The 20,654-nt window shown below is 40.6% G+C and overlaps 1 protein-coding gene across 4 annotated transcripts in view; it reads left to right on the forward strand.

Moving 5' to 3' along the window:
- The window catches only part of Ano2 (anoctamin 2), a 341,360-nt gene that overhangs the window by 153,901 nt on the left and 166,805 nt on the right, over nt 1–20,654 (forward strand). For all 4 annotated transcript variants that reach the window (XM_017593038.3, XM_063286858.1, XM_039108820.2 and 1 more), the window contains 2 exons: nt 11,166–11,300; nt 17,669–17,829. In XM_017593038.3, coding sequence (XP_017448527.2) covers nt 11,166–11,300; nt 17,669–17,829 — 296 coding nt within the window. The remainder of the gene's footprint in view (nt 1–11,165; nt 11,301–17,668; nt 17,830–20,654) is intronic.

The following is a 20,654-nucleotide window of genomic DNA, read 5'->3' on the forward strand; positions in this document are numbered from 1 at the left end:
AAAGAGGGTAGGGTACTGAGCTACATAGGAGTGAGCTTGGTGCCATTGAGGTGGGATGAGTGTACAGGGCTGTCAGAGGTGGTTTGAGTTAGCCAGAGGAAGTGAGAAAATGAGCAGAGGCACAGCCATGACCTGAACCCTAAGGTAGGAACAGATAGAGTATGTTTAAGGAGCCCCATTTGCTAGGAGCAGAGCCTAAGATGGGTTCCAGGTCAAGTGAGGTCTTATAGATCAGGAAAATAATTTTGGGTGTTTTAATTTTTATATGGGAAGAAGTAAGAAGATTACCGTAGGAAGAGGAATGTCATACTTGATGGAATTGTGAAAGGATCCTTGGCTGTATGCAAAATGACATCACAAGGAGAGGAGGGAAGCAGAGAAGCCATTTACCCTGGACTGTGGTCCAGGATATAGAAACCATTATAAAGGATCTTCAAGATCTAAAACTAGAACTATATGACCTGACTATACCACTTTTGGCTATATACTCAAAGGGATCTAAGTGCATGCAAAGGCATGTTTATTGTAACATGATTCCTAACAGCCAATATTTGAATAGTAGAAATGAGACAGGCTTGGTACTGTAAGGTCCAGACAGTAAGAGTCTCACCACAGTCTCTGCTGAGAGGGAAGCTTTCTACCCTCTTCCCTCCATAGTAGCAGTTCTTTTCTCCCTTTGCTTAAAAACTGTCATATGAACCAGGTAATGGGGGCACCCTTGAGAGAAAAAGTGACCCTCTGACCTTTCCTTTTGAGTTGACTGAGAGTTAGAGCAAAGAAACTACTAGTGAAAAAATACTGACGGAAACAACTTTAGAGAGCAAGGGTTTATTGTAACTCCCAGTTTCAGGGGGCTCAGTTCATGTTTAAGTGGTGCTACATATGGGTAGAATACTATAATGGCAGGAACATGCGGAGAACAGTGCTTTTCATGGCTCACCAGGAAACAAAGAGAAAGTCGGGGCATGAACAGGAGTAATAAACGCACAAAGACCTTCCCCTATTGACCTCCTTCTTTCAATTAGGCTTCATCCTGACGTTGGACCACCCACTGGGAACCATGCATTTAAACCATAATCTTTGAGGAGTGGAGCTCATATTCAGCATACAACAGAAGCTACTGAGTCAACCTGGGCTGTTTTTGCCACATGATTCTAACTTTTGCTGCACCCTAATGTTAACTTGCTTTTCTAAGGTTCAGACAGCCCTGAGGGCATACTGCTCATGAAGCCCTCTACTGGAGGCTGGGCATGCAGTACTAACAGATGAATCTCACACTTCCTTCATTTCTCTTTAATACTGGCTCCTTATGAACTGTACTCTACTTATATTGTTTCAGAGAAATGTATAAAGAAAGACATTAACAATTGGAATTTAAGAGCAATGTCAGTCCCATCCCTGGGTCTTACCAGGGAGGGGTTTTTGTTGGCTTGCCTGGTTTTTGTGACTGAAAATCTCCCTATCTCCACAACCCCAGCATTGGCATTATAAGTGTGTGCTGTGATGGCTGATTTTTTTTTTTTATGTGGGATTTGAGGGTTTAACTCAGGACTTCACACTTGCGTGGCAAAAATGCTCTTCTAATCAAACTCATTTCAGATCTTTCTAAGGTCAGAACTGAAAGGCAGAAATTGTTCCTGTCACCCTTCAGGCTGATGGACAGGGGCAGTGTTGGAAATAGGGGTTGTCTGGACTTACCCTGCTGGCATTTTTCAGGGAATTAAATCAACTGAGTACCTTTTGTATTTATTGGTCAACTGGTTATTCTATTCAGTGCTATACTCAAGTCTTGCGCACTTTTCACTTGGGTCATCCATCTGTTTCTTAATGACAGGTGGAAGTCCTTTATATACTCTAGCTAGAAACCCATGTTGACTATCTTCATGAGAATGTCTTTCCCCAGGATGTAGCCTGCAGTGTCACTCAGTCATCATGTGTGAGCAGAAGTTCTTCACGTTAATCCAGAGTAATATGGTCAGTCACCATTAACATGTATTTATCTACAATGTTCTCATAAACCTAGCTCATCTAATTTTCATAGTAACAAAATTTGAAACGAGGGTAAACAAAGGTAAGAGGAATGGAGACTTTTGATCTCGGGGAATGGCAGAAGCAACATCCCTATGCAGCCCTTGCTATTCCAGAGCCTGTGTCCTGGGCTCTCTTGTGTCCCCAAAGGTGCTAACAGACATCCCATAGAAAAGACGTAGTCATTGCACATCGATCTACTTGACTTCCACAGTTAAAAAAAATAAATGGAATTGGTTGGTAACCCAGTTATTCATTTATGCATTTGTGTCCACTCCCTTCTGCTTGATTGTTTTTCTAGTTGAAGTAGAGGCTTGGATTACTAACCCAAAACACTGTATTTTTAATTCGAGTATCTAATGTCTTAGCTTTTCCTCTAAACAAGGCTCTAAAGGCACCACGCAAAGTTTGGTGTATTGTGTTTTTCTTTCACTCAGTTGAAATGGTTTCCTGTTGTCTTTGTGATGGCTTCTTTGATCCGTGAGTTGTTTAGAAGGGCATTGTTTAAGTTCCAACTCTTTGGGGATTTCCCCCAGATATCACTTTTCTGGCAGTTTTCAGTTTAATTTAGTTGTGGTCATGGAACAAAATATTTATTATTTCAAGCGTCCACATTCGTTAAGTTCATTTTATGGCTCAGAATTTGGACTTTCTTTGTGACTGGGGATTGGAAAGGATAAGGATCTGTTGTTATTTGGTAGAAAATTCTATAAATGTAAATCAGACTGATTTGGCTTGGGCTGGTTTTGTCTTCCTGACTTTATGGCTACTTGTCTTCTCAATTACTAAAACAGGAGGGATACGGGTGTCCCTCCATGTGACCTCTGACTTGCAATAGTTGGTTAAATGATTTTTTTTTTTTGAGTTCATGATGCTATGAAAGTGACATAAGTTCAATACAAACCATACTGTGGGCTTTTCCTAACTCATGCTATATAGAACTATACCATCATACTTTGCAATGTGGGAGGCAGTGGCAGCAAGTGTAACTTCCATTAGCCAGGCAGTCATGAGGGCAAACAATGATGTCCCACGATGGAGCCTACTGCTAAGCTGATGACACCCAGCTGACTGTGTAACCGAATGTATTTTAAGCTTAGATTGTTTTGCGGCATGTGTGTTCGGGTGTGGCTCTGTTGTAACTTGAGGAACCGTGGTAATTTCTATTTGAAAACTTGCTTATTATCCTTTAATTTTTATCTATTTTTATTGCATGCTTTTTGAAAATGTATGCACACATTTAGGCTTATTTGATTTTAGTGAAGGGATCGTTATGTAGGCTTCTCTCATATCCTGGTAATAGTCTTTGTTTTGAAGTCTGCTTTGTCTTAGCTTTTTAAAATTGGTGTTTGCATAATATATTCATACTTATGATCTTTTTTATGTCCCAATATGCCTTTCTATTTAAATTATATTTCTTATAAAAATATATGCCCGAGTTTTACTTTCTTTCCTAACTTCACAATCTCAGCCTTTTGAGTTATTTAAACCATTCACACTTAATATAATCTTTAATATATTTATATTGTAAATCTATCATTTTATTATTTTTTTCTTTGTTCCTTTTTTTTTCAATTTTGAGTTTATTTTGTTTGATTTTTCTACCTCCTCTCCAATAATGGTCTGTACTGGAAGGTTTTGTATGTCAACTTGACACAAGCTGGAGCTCCATGAGATCCAGCTGTAAGGCATTTTCTCAATTAGTGATCAACGGTGGGAGGGCCCATTGTGGATGGTGCCATCCCTAGGCTGATAGTCCTGGGTTCTATAAGAAAGCAAGCTGAGCAAGCCAGGAGAAGCAATCTAGTAAGCAGCACCCCTCCATGGCTTCTGTATCAGCTCCTGCCTCCAGGTTCCTACCCTGTGTGAGTTCCAGTCCTGACTTCCTTTGGCGATGAACAGCAATGTGGAAGTGTAAGCTGAATAAACCCTTCACCCCCAACTTGCTTCTTGGTCATGATGTTTTGTGCAGGAATAGAAACCCTGACTAAGACGTGGTCCACTAGTTAACTCTAACTTTGGCATATTTTAGTGACTCTTCTGGGTTTACCATCTTTAATTGGTTACACTCTCCTTTCAAATATAAATCTCCCCACCCCTTCACACAATGCAATTTACAAAAGCATTCTTCCCTTCCCTTCCTTTAATCATCCCTTTTTCTTGTCATATAGTATACTTATGCACAGGCTATAAATCCCACAATTCACGGTCACTCTTTTTGCTTTAACCTGAGTTTTAAATCTTGTTCCTCTAGTACCATTTTCAGACTCCAGTCTTTTCTTGTCCCATGAACTCTTAATACGATCAATAAACTATATATGTATATGTGCTACCTCTGCCTTTGGCAACAACCAATCTCCTAAACTGGACTCCAGAAACCCAACAGTGGCTCCCCTCAGGGATGGTGCTACCCACGTTGAAAAAGCATGCTTCAGAAAGTGAATTATAGTCTATGTAGATTAAAAATAAGGATGTTTTTTATTTATCATTCTTTTTACCATTTCTAGTACTTTCTATCTTGTGTAGATTCATATTTCGACTTGGATTATACTCATTTTACCCAAAGAGCTCCTTCAACATTTTTTGTAGGGCAGCTTTGTTGGCAGTGAATTAAGCTTTTGATTGCTGCCATATTTGGGTTTTGCCTTGATTTTTGAGAGACATTTTCTTTATGTGTAGTATTCTAGGTTAACAGATTTTTTTTTTCTTTACATACTCTGAAGCTGCCACTCTCTTTAGCTTTCACAGTTTCTGCTGAGAAACTGGCTGCAGTCCCATTTAAGATTTTCCCTCTGTATTTAATGTGGCTGTTCACCCAGTATGTTTAAAGAGCTTGCTTTTCTATCTTGGATGGCTTCGGTTTCACTATGGTGTGTCTAGGTAGGTGACTGCTGATGGCTCTCATGCCCGCTCAGCTTGGACTTCTGTGACTACCACCTGCGTTTTATTGTTTTCCATGGCTTTTGGAAATTCTTAGCTGTGGTGAATTATCCATTCAAATATTTAATCTATTCTCATTCCTACTGAGACTCTAATGACATGTACGATGGGTCCTTTTATGTTGCCCTATGATTTAAAAATTATTTGTTCACTTACTTATCTGGTTTATGTTTGTTTGGGGTAGGTGGGTGGCTGCATGGACACACCCATGTGGAAGTCAAAGGACAGTTTTTAGGAATTTATTCTCTCTTACCATGTGGTTTCTTGGTTTCCAACTCAAGTTGTCAGAATTGGTGACAAGCATGCTTACCCACTGAGCCATCTAACTGGTTTTGTGCTGTAGCTTTTGATTATTAGATGGCTTTCTTTACTTTTATTTTTCTTTATGTTTGATTCTTATTTTTCTGGCCAACTCCTCTTTAGTATATTTTTTATAATTATCATGAAGTAATGATCTCATTATAGCAGACAGGTCAACTTTGGTATCATTAATTGCTTTATTTCTTAACAATGTGATTTTTAGGTTTTGTGTGCCTTGTAACTTTTTCAGAATGCCAGGCATTCTGCATGAGAGGAATGGGACCTGAGATTTGCAGTGTTTCCACTCTACAGAGGTGCTCTTTTGCTAGGCCATTAGTGATGGGACTGAGTCGATCTACTGAGAGGTTGAGGTGGGTTTGCGTTTTGTCCCTTTAGGATACTGTGAGCTTCAGGTACCTTCAGCAATCTACTGCTACCATAGCATGCTTTGTGTTCTTGATCTCTGGTGTAATAAGATGTGGATTAAAAGCAACTTAGGGAAGGGAAGGCTCGATTTGGCTTAACTTCTGGGTCACAGTATAACACCAAGGTAGGGAATTTAGGGTACAGAGGTCACCCAGGAACTTGAAGCAAGGGAAGAACACTGCTTCTTAGGTTGTTTGTGCATGTGTCCCAGCTTTCTGTGATGTGTTGTCACTTTTAAAAATTAAGTTTTCTTGGTTCCTTTGGAACTTAAGAGTCATCATGGGCAAAACAAAAGTTACTATTTCACAGATGATCTTCATTTCTCCAGTGAGAGTTCTCCTGCAACTGCCTAAATATTAAGTCTGAGAATGGGTTTATAATTCTATTTGCCACACTCATTGCATTTCAGACTTTCCATCAAAGTGAAGACAGGAAGTTTCTCGCCTGTGTTGTATGCCATAGGCTTATGTGAAATGAAATTTGTCGATTCTTTGTGGAAAGTTTTCCACAGATTTACAATATTCATTCTGATGAAATTGCCTTAGTGTGACAGTTGGCTAAGTTTAAAGTAAAAATAAAAAAGATACAGATATGCAAATCAAAACAACCCTGAGATCCCACCTCACACCACTCTGAATGGCTAAGATAAAAAACTCACGTGACAGCAGATGCTGGCGAGGATGTGGAGAAAAAGGAACACTCCTCCATTGTTGGCAGGATTGCAAACTGGTACAACCACTCTGGAAATCAGTCTGGAGGTTCCTCAGAAAAACATTCCACTACCTGAGGACCCAGCTATACCCAAAAGATGCTCCAACATACAACAAAGACAACATGCTCTACTATGTTCATAGCAGCCTTATTTATAATAGCCAGAAGCTGGAAAGAACCCAGATGCCCTTCAACAGAGGAATGGATTAAAAATTGTGGTACATCTACACAATGGAGTACTACTCAGCTATCAAAAACAATGACTTCATGAAATTCATAGGCAAATGGAATGAACTAGAAGATATTATCCCGAGTGAGGTAACCCAATCACAGAAAAACACATTTGGTATGCACTCCTTGATAAGTGGATATTAGCCCAAAAGCATGAATTACTCAAGATGCAATCCACAGAGCACAGGAAGCTCAAGAAGAGGGATGATCAAAATGCGGATGCTCCCACTCCTTCTTAAAAGGGGAAAGAATATCCTTAGGAGGGGATATGGAAGCAAAGTTTAGAGCAGTGACTGAAAGGAATGGCCATTCAGAGCCTGCCCCACATGTGCCCCATATATATACAGCCACCAAAACTAGATAAGATTGATGAAGCTAAAAAATGCATGCTGAAAGGGACCGGATATAGATCTCTCCTGAGAGACACATCCAGAACATGTCTAATACAGAGGTCAACACTAGCAGCAAACCACTGAACTGAGAACAAGACTCCCTTGGGGGGAATTGGATGAAGGAATGAAAAAGTTGAAGGAGCTTGCAACCCTCTAAGAACAACAGTGCCAACCAACCAGAGCTTCCAGGGACTAAACCACTACTGAAAGTCAATACGTGGACCGACCCAGGGCTCCAACTGCATATATAGCAGAGAATGGGCTTGTTGGGACACCAGTGGAAGGGGAAGCCCTTGGTCCTGCCAAGGTTGGACCTCCAGTGCAGGGGAATATGGGGGACAGTAGGGGGATGGATGGGGGAATACCTGTATGGGGGAGGGGGGGATGGGAGGGCTTGGGGACAGGAGACCGGGAAAGGGAATAGCATTTGAAATGTAAGTAAAGAAATATATCTAATTAAAAAAAGATACAATTATAAGTTTCTCTTGAAAAGAAATTAGTCATTATTTAAATAATTAATTAACAAAGGTAAAATTAAAATATAGACATAAATAAAGTGATTTATCACTTGGTAGATAAATAAAGCCAATTTATCATTGGTAGAATGGAACCCCTCCCAGAGAAGCAACAGATTTAATAGCCATCTACAGGTAAAATATGCCTTTATCAGAGCTCTGAGATTTACATGAGAGTTTATAATACTTCCTTTCACTGAGAAGCTGGCTTACGCCCTGCGGTAACAGAGCTGCCTGCCCATGTCCCTGCTAAAAATACGTCTAACTGTGAACCTAGAAGCAGCCTTGTCTGTTTATGAGATATAGGTGACAGCTCAACCTTTATATGCACAGATGCAGAAGTAGCTAAGATTGTGTTCATATCTAAAAGGGAGCCCCATTTTGGTCTCTGCTATTGTGACCTTTTACAAACACTGGAAAACCTCACAAAAACTCTTCTAACTTTCTAACAGTCCTACAAGCAGCCCCATTTGGCCATAGAACCCAAAGACATAGACCCAAAGATGGGACCATCTTCACACAGACTCTGTAGCTATCCCTGAATCCATGAACTAACAATCCACTTCAGTCCTGAACCCTGGAAGCAGGCCCTTCTGACAAGAGTCTCTTGGAGTTGTTGCATCCATAGACCATAGTGGCAGGCCCACTTTTAAACCTTGGCTTAACTACGCCAATACATTCCTAGGTCTCTTACCTCCAGACTCTGGTCATACACTCTTGCAGTGGTTGCATCCTTAGACCGTGGTAACAGATCCATTTTTATGACTTGGCTCAGGTATATCAGCACACAGTCTTAGCCATCTTACTTATAGAATCTGCCAGCTGATTCACGCATAATCTACCTGCATGACTGATGATGCTCTCCATCAGGATGAAACTAACCAGCAAGAACTAAAAGTGACCATTTCCCAAACACAGAGAAAGCCAAGTTAGGGCTGCAAGAAGCATGCAATTATGACACTCACTTAAGGGGCCAGATAAAGCTTTAGAAACCAAGCCCAGAGAAATTGAGATCAACAATCTTCTCAGCTGATAATTAACAACAATAATCTTAATGGGTCTTAACAAACTAGATAAAAGCACATGCAGAGAACTTAAATCAGAAGTGAACAAAGGCTCAAAACGTATGAAAAAAAATGAAAAAGCAAACATAAAAATCATAAAAAAAGAATAAAGATGAAATGCTGGAACTGAAGAATAGAATGATAGAACTGAAAACTCCAACAGAGAGCTCACAAGAGAAAAGAAAGAGCTCACAAGAAAACTCCAATAGAGAGCCAACACAATTGAGTATGAGAAAGAATGAGGGCACTAAAATATGGAACACTTAAAGTTGTCCAATTGTGGAATGAAAAGAGAATACAAAATAATGATTATCATTTAACATGTGTTTATATATTAACAGAGCTAGTATGGACATTTTAGCTTTATTAATCTTGACCATCCATGAGCATCTATAGTCAAAGTTTTATAGTTTTCTGTGGGACTTTTACTCTGTGGTTACTTTTACAATTAGGTATTTCATTTGGGCATTGTACAAAATTAACTCAAATGTGTTAAAGATCTACATGTAAAACCTGACACCCTGGAACGTTTAAAGGAATATGTGGAGGAAGTCTTACAGATACTGTACTTAGGCAATAAAAACAAAAGAAGACAGAATTATATCAGCCTAAAATGTATTCTCAATCTGACTCAATTCAAGACCCCAAAGATAGGCATAAGGGTTTTCCGGATCCCTTTGTCCTTCTTCCCAATGTGACCACTTTGAATAAATCTCTGTTTCCTGCTTTGTATTTTTTTTAAATGAGAAAGTATTTATAAACCAACGTTCTGGAAAAGGATCCATATTCAAGAAAATCTCATAACTCAATAAGGGGGGAAAGGGAGGGAAGGAGGGAGGGAGGGAGGGAGGGAGGGAGGGAGGGAGAGAGAGAGAGAGAGAGAGAGAGAGAGAGAGAGAGAGAGAGACATGGAAGGAAATTAAATAGCCACTTCACCAAAGAAAACATCAAATAGTCAATAAAAAATTTTATCATTAGTCATCAGAACCATATAAAGCAAAGGCAGAATGAGATATTACTTAATAATTGTTAGGATGGCTTATATCAAATGGTAAGATAGATGGATAGGTACAGATACCCAGTGGTGAAAAGCACACTACAGAAGCCATTGTTGAAATAATATGGATATTTCTCTAAAAACCATTTGATGCAGCAATTCCACTTTCAGATATATATATTTCAAGAATTGAGGTCAAGATCTTAAAAAGAGATGCTCACACCCTTGTTTATAGCTCAATATCCACTATTGGCCCAAAGTAGAAACAATCCAAGTATACACCCACAGATGTACAGAGAAAGTGTGGTGCATGATAAGAGGAGGAAGTTCTGCCACTTGTGACAATATGGCTGGACCTGGAGGACACTAAGCTAAGTGAAATAAGCCAGGCACAGTAGTGCAAACACTGTATGATGTCACTTTTATGAGAGATTTACTATTACAGGACACGTAGCACCTGACTTGAGGTTGTTGTTATCAGACCTATATTGAGGGGAAAACAGAAGATGTCAATCAAAGGGTATGAAGCTTTATTTGCATAGTATGTATGGATAAGCTCTTGAACAGTGGTTCTCAACCTGTGGGTCATGATCCTTTTTGGGGAAGGATCAAATGACCTTTTCACATGGGTTGCCTAAGAACATTTGCATATCAAATATTTACATTATGTTTCATAACAGTAGCAAAATTACAGTTATGAAGTATCAACAAAATCAATTTTATGGTTGAGGGTCACCACAGCATGAGAAACTGTAGAAAAGGGTCCCAGGATTAGGAAGGTTGAGAAGCACTGCTCTAGAGTCCCATTATATAACAACATTGTGGAGTGTAAATAGAGTTTTGCTAAGAGGGTAGCTCTTTTATGCTAAGCAGTCTCAACATAAGAGCAAAATATATTTAAGAATGGATCAAGGGGAACATATTCAGAGGCAAGGAACATGCTGTGGTCTGTCATGTCACATAAGTTAGATATGTATAGCTTTTTTGTATATCAGTCTGCCTTAATCAGGTGGTCTGGAAAATAAAGAAATAAAAACTACCCACCCAAAGAAAACTTTACAAACATTTTATCGAATTTATTTTAGTCATTGTTTAAATATGTGTATGTTTGTTTGTGTACATTAGCACATACACCTACAAATATGATTTATACACCTTGTTAAGTGGGTTTTTTTTTTAATGCACGCCTTTCTGTGGGTTGAGCAGTATGAATTTAAAATAATGATGTGGTATTTGTATTGGTGAGGATGCTGAAACTTGTGCTGTATTTTTGGTTTACTGTTAGGGCTGTGTTCTTTCATGTAGCTCTCTACTTCCCACAAACGGCCAGCTCTGATGTGTATGTGTGAGTCCAGAGGAATGCACTTCATCTCGGCCAAGATGAGTTGTTGAGTTTTTGTGCCGAGATGCCTTCGCCTGTAGCCTCCATCCCTTTGAATTCATTACAAAAAGAGTGAATATTTTTGCCAACCTATTTTGAGTCATAGAACAAAAAGAAATATGGGGAGTATATGATGTTCTTAGTATGTGTTACATTTTCTTTTCTTTCTTGGTTTTCCAGGAAGTATTTTGGAGAGAAAATTGGGCTATATTTTGCTTGGCTGGGGTTGTATACATCATTCCTGATCCCATCTTCTGTCATTGGAGTGATTGTGTTTCTTTATGGATGTGCAACAATCGAGGAAGATATTCCCAGGTAAGTCACTTTTAGAGAGAATCCTCCATTCCCATGTAGTCAGAGTTTGGAGTTTTGCCCTAGCTGCGAGTACATTTTGCACAGCTCTTTCCAAAGTCCTTCCTCTTTGTCCTCTATTCCTTCCCACACAAGTAACTTCCCTCCAGAGTTGGATCTGGGAGCTGCAGGTTCTAGAGGTTCTGAATGGTTGCAGAGCCATGCTGGTTGCTATGGTCAATTTGTTCCTTGGGGCCATCACCTGCTGTGACAGGCAGAGAACACCCAAGGAAAAGAGTTGTGCCAGATAAATGGTTTTGTCCCCTGATGCCTTCTGGCTTCCCGTTAAATCCAGGTCAGATTGCATATAATATCCATGTGGTCATATACTGAAGCAACATAATGCTGGAGGAAGGGACTGCAGGGAAGCTCTGAGCTGTGGCTCAGAAGGTCAGGAACTGAAGGACACAACAGATCAGGTAGGGCTTATAACAGAGCCAAGAGAATGAAGGCTGACTATTGTGGAAAAGAGAAGGTCTAGGAAGAACAAAAGTACTTATACATTGCTGGGGATATTACACATTAATTGTGTGATTACATCCTATCTCAGTATCACCTGGGAGACCGAGGAAGGAGGACTGCTGAGTTTGAGGCCAGGCTTGGAGCTACATAGTGAGTTTGAAGTCAACCGAGGGTACAGAAGGAGAATATACCAGAAACAACAAAGTTTAGAAAAACAACACACCGCCAACAACAACCACAAAAATGTAAAACACAAAGCCTAGGAAAACTGTAAGAACATACATGACCACACAGTTCACTGAGCCATCTCCCTAGTGCTGTGTGTTAAAGTGAAAAGTTCTCTTGGCTCGGCTTGTCCTAATTGGAGAGGGGACCAGTTGTGGCAGTGCTACTCAGTCAGTTTTGTAGCAATATGCTGTATTGCCAGTAACAAGACGAATTAAGGACACTGGGAAGAGACTATAAATGTTCACCTGAAGCTAGTGTTGCTACTGTACAGAGCAAGCTAAGTAAGTTGGTGTTGGTGTAAGAGACAAGAGTGTGGATTTCTGGCTAGAAATCCTTCCTATACTGTGAAGCTGTGTCTACACATGAAGTGTGTTATTATCACTGGGATATATCACACTATCTGTCAATATTTGTGTTCTGTCACCCATGAAGAGAAACCCATCTGTGGCTCTTGGATGGAGCAGATAGTGTATTGGCTAGTTTTCTCATGGTCTTGACAAAAATATCTGGAAAAGGCAACTCAAGAAAGGTTTGTTGTAACTCCATCGTTAGGGAAGGCACAGTCCACCATGGTAGCAGGAACATAGGGTAGGTGATCACATTGTATCCACAATCTGGAAGCAAAAAGCAATGGATGCTGGTGCTCACACTGTCTTCTTGTGTTCTTTCTATTCAGTCTAGAGCCTACATTCAGGGTGAGTCTTCCCCCTTCAATTAAATATTTCTAAAAAAATAGTCCTTACAGACACACCCACAGATATGTCTTCTGTGATATCCAGCCAGGCTGACAATACACACTAGCAAGAACATTAGCATAGGATAGAATGAAATGAAATATTAGTGTTCTTTAACAGCAGGAAGGACAAAGGTCTACAGTGCTGTATTTGTATGTGGCTACATGTTTGTATTTTTATCCTGCAGTCACATGTAATTTTGAATTGTGAGTCACATTGAAAAACATTGAAATCTACTGACATATGATTGAAATCCGGGTGGTTGATTTTCAGAATCAAAAGAATGTTGGAAATCCAGGAAGATGCAATAGTAGATACTTCCTGTGGCTTTTGAATGAGGGCTGCTCTTGTTTTGTTATTTGTTTTGAGTGATGGCCATCAGACCTAGGCAACACACAAGGCAGATGCACCTTCCACTGAGCTGCCTCCTGAGCCCCAAAGACCTGCTCTGAAAGTGTAACTGCATATATATCAGAAGTCCAGATTCTGTGGACCTGATAAAGTCACACACAAGCATTCCTGGTTAACAGACAAGCTCTCTCTAAATCTAAACAAAATTATACTCCTTAACCTTTCCCAGACACACCTAAATACCCAGCACGGTTAAATACTTCCACTGTTTTTGTTGTGTTATGGAATCACAGTAGCTGTACAAATTAATGCTTTCACTGGAGTAGCTTCACACATGCATGTCCTGCTTTGACTATACCCGCTCATCTTATTGCCACCCTCCCTCCACCTGGTATCCTTCCTTCCCAATTATCCTTCTTTTACTTTTAGGGCAATTCTTTTCTTGATTTAAATTTAAGTAATTTACCACACTTGCTTGTGGATGCCTGACTTTGCTCTGAAGGTCTGGCATTTGTGTTTGCATCAGTGGCTTTGTATTGCAGTTTTTAGTGTTCTTTTATTTGATTCATAGTTGGCATTCTGACTGTAATATGTTCCTGAGAAGTTCTTGTCTTGTCTTGTTTATCTGGGATTCTAAATATATCTCATGATTATGTGTCTGTTGCTTTTTCCTAGACTTGAGAACTTGGTGTATTTTCATTGAATTGGTTTTCTGTGTTTTTAGTTTTTATCTTAGCTTCTTATTCTACCCTAAGACTTCTTAGGTGTGGTCTCTTGGTCAAATTCATACACACACACACACACACACACACACACACACACACACACACACAGCATAGCTGGACAGAATCATAGTTTTAATTCCATTTGATTTTTTACTTCTTGTTATACATACTTGTTACCTTTGGGTGTGGGCACATGTCTATGCAGGTGCATGTGTATATGTTTATGTATTAGAATATACCTGCAGAATCCAGAAGTGTGTTTATGTATTGGCATATACCTGCAGAATCCACAACCAGATTTTCTGGATCTGGATTTACTAGATTTTAACCAACTTAAAATGGGTGCTAGGAACTGAACTGAAGTCTTCTGGGAAAGAAACAAGTGCTCAGACTGCTGGGCCATCTTTCTGGCCACCTGAATCAGAAACTTTGCTTCCCATATATTTCCCTTTAGCTCTTGATTTTCTTATTTCTTATTGACTTCTGTGGTTTTGGAAACAGGCCTCAGCCTAGGGTAGCTTAAGCTTCCTGTGTAGCAGAGGGTGACTTTGAGCTCTATGGCATTGAAATTACACTTGAATTGGAGGAAATATAGGCACTGGCAGGAGGGGTGGGCTCATTGTGTGGATAATACACTAAGTTCAAGATACACAATCCTTCGCAAGATATTCCATGGTATAATATCTTTCTTTCTCCTGCTGTTTCAATTATCTAGATCATCTTCTTTTCCTTTTGTTTACTTTGTCTGAGGGCTGTTCTATAGTGTTGTTCTTTTAGTGCATATCCACTTATTTCTGCCTCTGTCTACATAATTTCTTTCCTACGGATAACTTGGGGATTGACTTGTCCCTTTTTTTAAGGCCTTGATACTCATTTTTTCCCATTATTTACTTCAGATTGATCTGCTTTTATACAGTAGGCATGTATAGCTTTGAGCTTCCTTCCTAATGATACTTTTGCAATCTCTCAGATTCTCGGTTTTCTGGGCTGTTTTTCCATTTTCATTTACTGACAGAAACTTTTTAAGTTGTTCATGATAATCACTCTGATGACCTAATGATTGCTCAAGGGTATTAACCTCTAAAGTTTCCCTTGCTGTTGGTCACTTTCAGTCTATTGCTGTCTGCTAACCTTACTTGGGGGACCTTAGAGATTGCTAATTTTCCTATGAAGCCTGGAATTCACTATGCCCTGATTTAAATATTTTTGTTTTTTTTCAAAATCATAGAGTCCTAGGAAGTTGCAAAGGACAGGGGATCTTAGTGGCTCTTCACTTAACTACCTCAGCTCTCATGTTTGCTACAATTCTACTAGAACTTTCAAGCCAGAAAATTATACTGCTCATGGGAAACTGTAATTACTTTAATTCCTAAGTGCTTTATAAATGATGTTTGAGTGGTAATACTTCCACATGATCCTGGTACACCTAGAGGATGTTGTCCCTGAGACATCAGTTTCTTTTTCTAAGCAGTTATATGGTAAGAGAAGGTGGACACATTCTAAAAACAGCTGATTAATTTAAACCATATTGGAAAAGGAGGTTGGTTACTTCAGCTCTGAAGTCTTAGGATCAGATATTTTGTCTGTATTTCCTGGAAATGGCCTCTCTGTGCCCCGCCCCCCAGCTTTGTGTAGGTCTTGAATTCCTAACTGTGTTCAATCATCCACTTCTAAGAACCTTATTTACTTTAGGGCCTTGAATTGGTTGATTGGCAGGCCATTTGTCAACTTTCCTTCCTTTCTAGAAAGAAATGATAGATTGGAGAAATAACCAATCAATTTATAGCCTCAATTACTTCCCACTAGAAATCTGGGATTTTTAAAATGAATCTGGCACATAAATAAAAAGAATTATTTTCATCCTGATTGGGTTTCCTCATCATTCAGCCTGTCTGCAAGGCGCCTGTTTCAAGACATACAACCCTTTTAATGCCATCCCAGGACTGAATTTTTCCAAAATTCTCTTAAAATTGCTTGTATCAAAACATCCAAATACATATCAAACATTCTGACTTCAAATGATTTGAGAAGAATCCATGTTACCATTTGGTGCACATAATTGACAGGTGCCTGCATTTGACTGTTTATAAAGAGGGGTCATCAACACAGTGAATATACCATATTGGTTGATGATGCTAATAAATTTTTATTCCTGATCTTCTGGCATTGACAAGATTTAGACCAAGTGGGATTATTCTCCCTGGCATGTAAGTATGTAAAACAGGCAAACAAAAGTCTCCAATGCACATCCATGAAGGGCAGTCTGAGGTACACATGCTCTTAGACATGGCTACAAGTCAGAGCTCTTACACTGACAAAGACGAATTCTTTTCTGGTTAAATCCATTTTATTCAGTGGACTTAACAAAGCAGCAACAGTTTCTAATTGTATAGTGATGGTTTGTGGGGGGCAGAAGTTGAACTTTACTGTGTTATAAAGACGTGGGACCAGCACTGAATGTGTGGCTAAGATATCACCAGATAATAATGTTGATGTGGGCAAGTCATGCTTATTGGCACTTGCCAATGGCGAGCTCAGCAGTGAGTGAGTGGAAGAAGGGTATTACTCCTAGGAGAACCAGGCTTTTCATACTCTGACACAGAAGGCTTTCCCTGCCAGAGACTAAACCCATTAGAGACAGAAGCCTAGAAGTTGGGACTTGAGGGACCTAGAAGTGACTGTTGTAAATCTGCACTCTCCAACTGCATAGGCAAGGGGAAATAGAAATGGGTGCCCTTGGCTTCTAGGGTTCCATGGAATCTCTTGTTTTACTCATAGGGCTAAGGGAGCTCTCAGGGGACAGTGGCCTCCAGGGTTTTAATAAACTGTGCTCTCCAGCACCCCCTGCTGCCTCTTTCTGTAGTGAACACAGCTGTGGGGTCCAGGAGGGATCCCCTGCTTCCTTAGCAGTGTTGCTCCAGCTGGGGTTGAGAAAGACTAATGACATTTGCGCAAAGTCCCTCAATGAGCCCTCCCTCCTTTCTCCCTGAACCACAAGCCTGACTATTCACCTATGTCTGCAGAGGGAGGGCTTCACATGGAGCAATGCATTCAATTTTCCTCCCAGTATTTGGTAATAGAGGAATATCGAGGAAGTCATCCAGGGATAGTAATTCTTCGATTCTTATTTGTAAGTGTCTGTATGCGCCTTAGCATATTGGATTCAGCATTACTCAATGAATTGGGAATATATCCATCAGCTTATTAAATAGAAGTGTATTCATAGGTCATTAGTGCCACTTGGCTCATGCTTCCTTTTTGGTGTAAGAGAATCTCATCCTTAGAAGGATTCACCTTCCCTTTTATTCTTCCTAATCCTGTTTCACAGTTGTCATAATCCTTAGTGGGCTCAGGTTATTTGTCTCCATTCCACAGTTACAAACACTGATGATGGAAATGTATATTCTTACACCATTCCGAACATTTCTCTTCACACACTTTCTCAAGATGCTGCTCCCATCATATGCTCATGTTTGTTTCTTCTTGGGACTAGGTCATACATTTGTAAGGCAGCCCAATCGGGTATAAAAAGATACCCTGTACTTGAAGAATGAAGGAAACCCAACCTCAGTGTGGTGCTTTTTCACAGCTGTGTGTGTCTTCTACCAACCATATAGCTGTAGCACGTCCAAAAGCTCTGATATCATTCAGTGCACATACCCCTGAGGTGATCTTTCAATGCTCATACCTCTGAGCTCATACCTTGTTAGCTTCCTGGGAAGTTTGTAGTGAGAGAGAGCTACCTACTTTCTCCAAAGATGGCTCGATCATTCTTTGTTACCATTTGATGAGAGTGAACACAGCCCTGATCCTTCGATCCCTGTCACTGCAGCAAAGAGATGTGTGACCACCAGAATGCCTTCACCATGTGTCCCCTGTGTGACAAATCCTGTGACTATTGGAACCTCAGCTCAGCCTGTGGGACCGCACGGGCCAGTCATCTGTTTGACAATCCAGCCACTGTCTTCTTTTCCATCTTCATGGCTCTGTGGGGTAAGTGACATAACAGTGTCTGCTTAATGGGGACTGTTCTTTAACAGGCATAGTGGCCAGGATTTGAAGCCTGTAGCTTTCAATTTATTTGAGCATTTTATACCTTCTTTGGTAATATGTGTGAAAGGAAATTGGAATATCCTTCATGGGTCTTGACGTCCTCTCTTAGAGGAGTAACTCTGGGCCCACCACACTGGCGTCATGCATGACTTATGGGAATTTGAACCGGAATGTGTTCTAAAACCTACTGGCAACCCATAAGGCACTCAGCCCACTTCCTTCACTGTATGAGTGAAGGTATGTATGAGGGAGGGTGCAGTACAGAGATGAATGCTGGTGTGCTGCCATAGTGGGAGGTAGGTGGTATTATGATGGCTAAAATTTGCTCTCCTGACTTTCAGGTTTCATGCTTTTTTCTGTACCTGAGTGTAGACTTTATTTAATGCAGATTTTATTTAATGTAAAAGTGGTGTTTTCAATATTCTTACAAAGATATTTGTGAAAGAAAGAACAAACAGTTCCTTTATTTCCCCTTCCTACATCTTCCCTGGAGTCTCACCATAGCTAACTCAAAAAACTGCACTGTGCTTATCTGAACACACACACACACACACACACACACACACACACACACACACACATACACACACACCACATACACCAACCTACAAACATATACTACATACATACACACTACATTCACACCACATAGACAGACTACACACACACAAATACACACACAAACCACATATACAGACATACACAGTACATACCACACTCACACCACACCACACATACACACAGAAATACACACTACAGAACACAGACCGACAGACACATCACAGCACACTGCAACACTATACATAGATAACACACAGACCCTTCATGTACATATACACAGACACACCACCCACACACATACCACATACCACACAAACTACACACACACACACATACACCACATACCACACCAACTACACACACACACACACACACACCATACCATACCATACACCATACCATGCAGACATCATATGCCACCCACCCACACATACAGACACATACACATACTCTCTATCTCTACATCTAATCTATATCTATATTTATGTCTAATCTATCTGTATCATCTTATCTAATCTACATCTATAGCTGTATCTGTATATATTCTTACAAACTTGTGTATTCCAAAAGAGATCAAGTCAACATGTTTTAGTTCATTTAGTCACCATCTGGTTTGTACTTACTGATGAAAGTGAAGGACCATGTCCATCCACAGGGTCAAAGCTCAACAGACCACAGTCCTATTGCAGAGCCCACGGACTTATCTCACCTTGTTAGGGGCTGGAGGACCTGCCATAATGGGACCTGAGTCATAGATTCCTAAAAGACAAGTAAAGAAGGAGGAAGACAAAGAGGAGGGGACAGACGGGAGGAAGAAGTAGAGGAGGAGGAAGAGGAGCAGGACGAGGGGAAGGAGGAGGAGGAAAGAAAGGGGAGGGAGAGGGAGAGGAGAAGGAAGAGAAGGGAGAAGAGGATGAGAAAGAGAAGGGAGAGAGGATGAGGTGGAAAAGAAGGAAGTGGAGGAGGAGGAGGAGGAGGAGGAAGAGGAGGAGGAGGAGGAAGAGGAGGAGGAGGAGGAAGAGGAGGAGAAATCTATTCTCAGTAGCAGCATCTTGGGAATAGAAACTGATTTCCCCCATTCCCTGTGGGGAATCTCTTGGGTGGAGACAAAGCTTATCTGGAAAGATTGTGTATTGCCAGGTTGCCACAAAACGCCTCCAGAGGGCACTCTAGCTTTTAGTCTCAAGGGACTCCCAGAAGTACCTGGGCAGCCTTTCAAAATAGTAGCATATAGGAGGAGGTGGAACTTGCGACCTGTAGCTTTGGAGTTATCAATGAGCAGAAAAAAAGTAAAGATCAGCATTCTGCCTGGGAAACCACAACACCTGTGTCCCCTGCCCAGTACAGCATGTGCACCTCTGTCCCCCGCCCAGCATAGTATGTTGGAACTTCCCTGAGATGCCACTGAACACATTAGGAACCCAGACTACATAATCGGTTTTGGATTTAGTACAAACCAAGTTCCTGGTCATTTGTCTTATTGATGTTATCCCCCTGGAGTTGCTCTCATTTTAAAGCCTGGGCCCATGGTTTCCCTTCCACTTTCCTGAGACACGCCACTCCCCGAAGTGAGGTTTTTCAGCTACATTTTACAGACTCATGCTCCAACAGCTGCCTATGGTCTGTGTTCAGTATCTTTGGTAAACAGAGTCTCAATTATTTACTGCTCCCACCCCCAGAAAGTACATGGAGGTGGGATTGTATCAGGCCTTCCTGGTGTAGGGAAAGACTTTTTTTGAAAGCAGCCTGGCTATGTTTTTATGTGATTATGTATTTAGGTGGAACAGCCAAGCGCCTTAGGCATGATTGCCTACAAATTACAATTAAAAATTATAGTAATGCCTCTCATTACCATGATTATTATGATTAGTGGCTCAGTGTCGGGTGGCCCAGGCTTGCCAGGAAGGAGATAGAAAGGAGCAGTTCTAAACAGAGAGAGGCTCAGGTCAGGTGACAGTGAACTGAAGATGCTTGCATCATGAAGACACTAGTCTGCAGAGTTCCAGCCTGTCAGAATATTTAACCCAGAGCACTGCAGATCTAGCGTTAAACTCTAGTGAGAGAATCGAGTCCCAACAGCAATGGGAAAGAGCTAGCTAGGGCTCATAGCTCTGAAGAGAGGTGAAGAAGGCTATGCTATGGGTCAGACAGTCTTCAAACCATCTCCATTCTTTTCCTTGTCAGCAGTGGGTCCCAAAGCCAGT

The sequence above is a fragment of the Rattus norvegicus genome, chromosome 4, assembly GCF_036323735.1.
Source record: "Rattus norvegicus strain BN/NHsdMcwi chromosome 4, GRCr8, whole genome shotgun sequence".
Taxonomy (NCBI): Eukaryota; Metazoa; Chordata; class Mammalia; order Rodentia; family Muridae; genus Rattus; species Rattus norvegicus.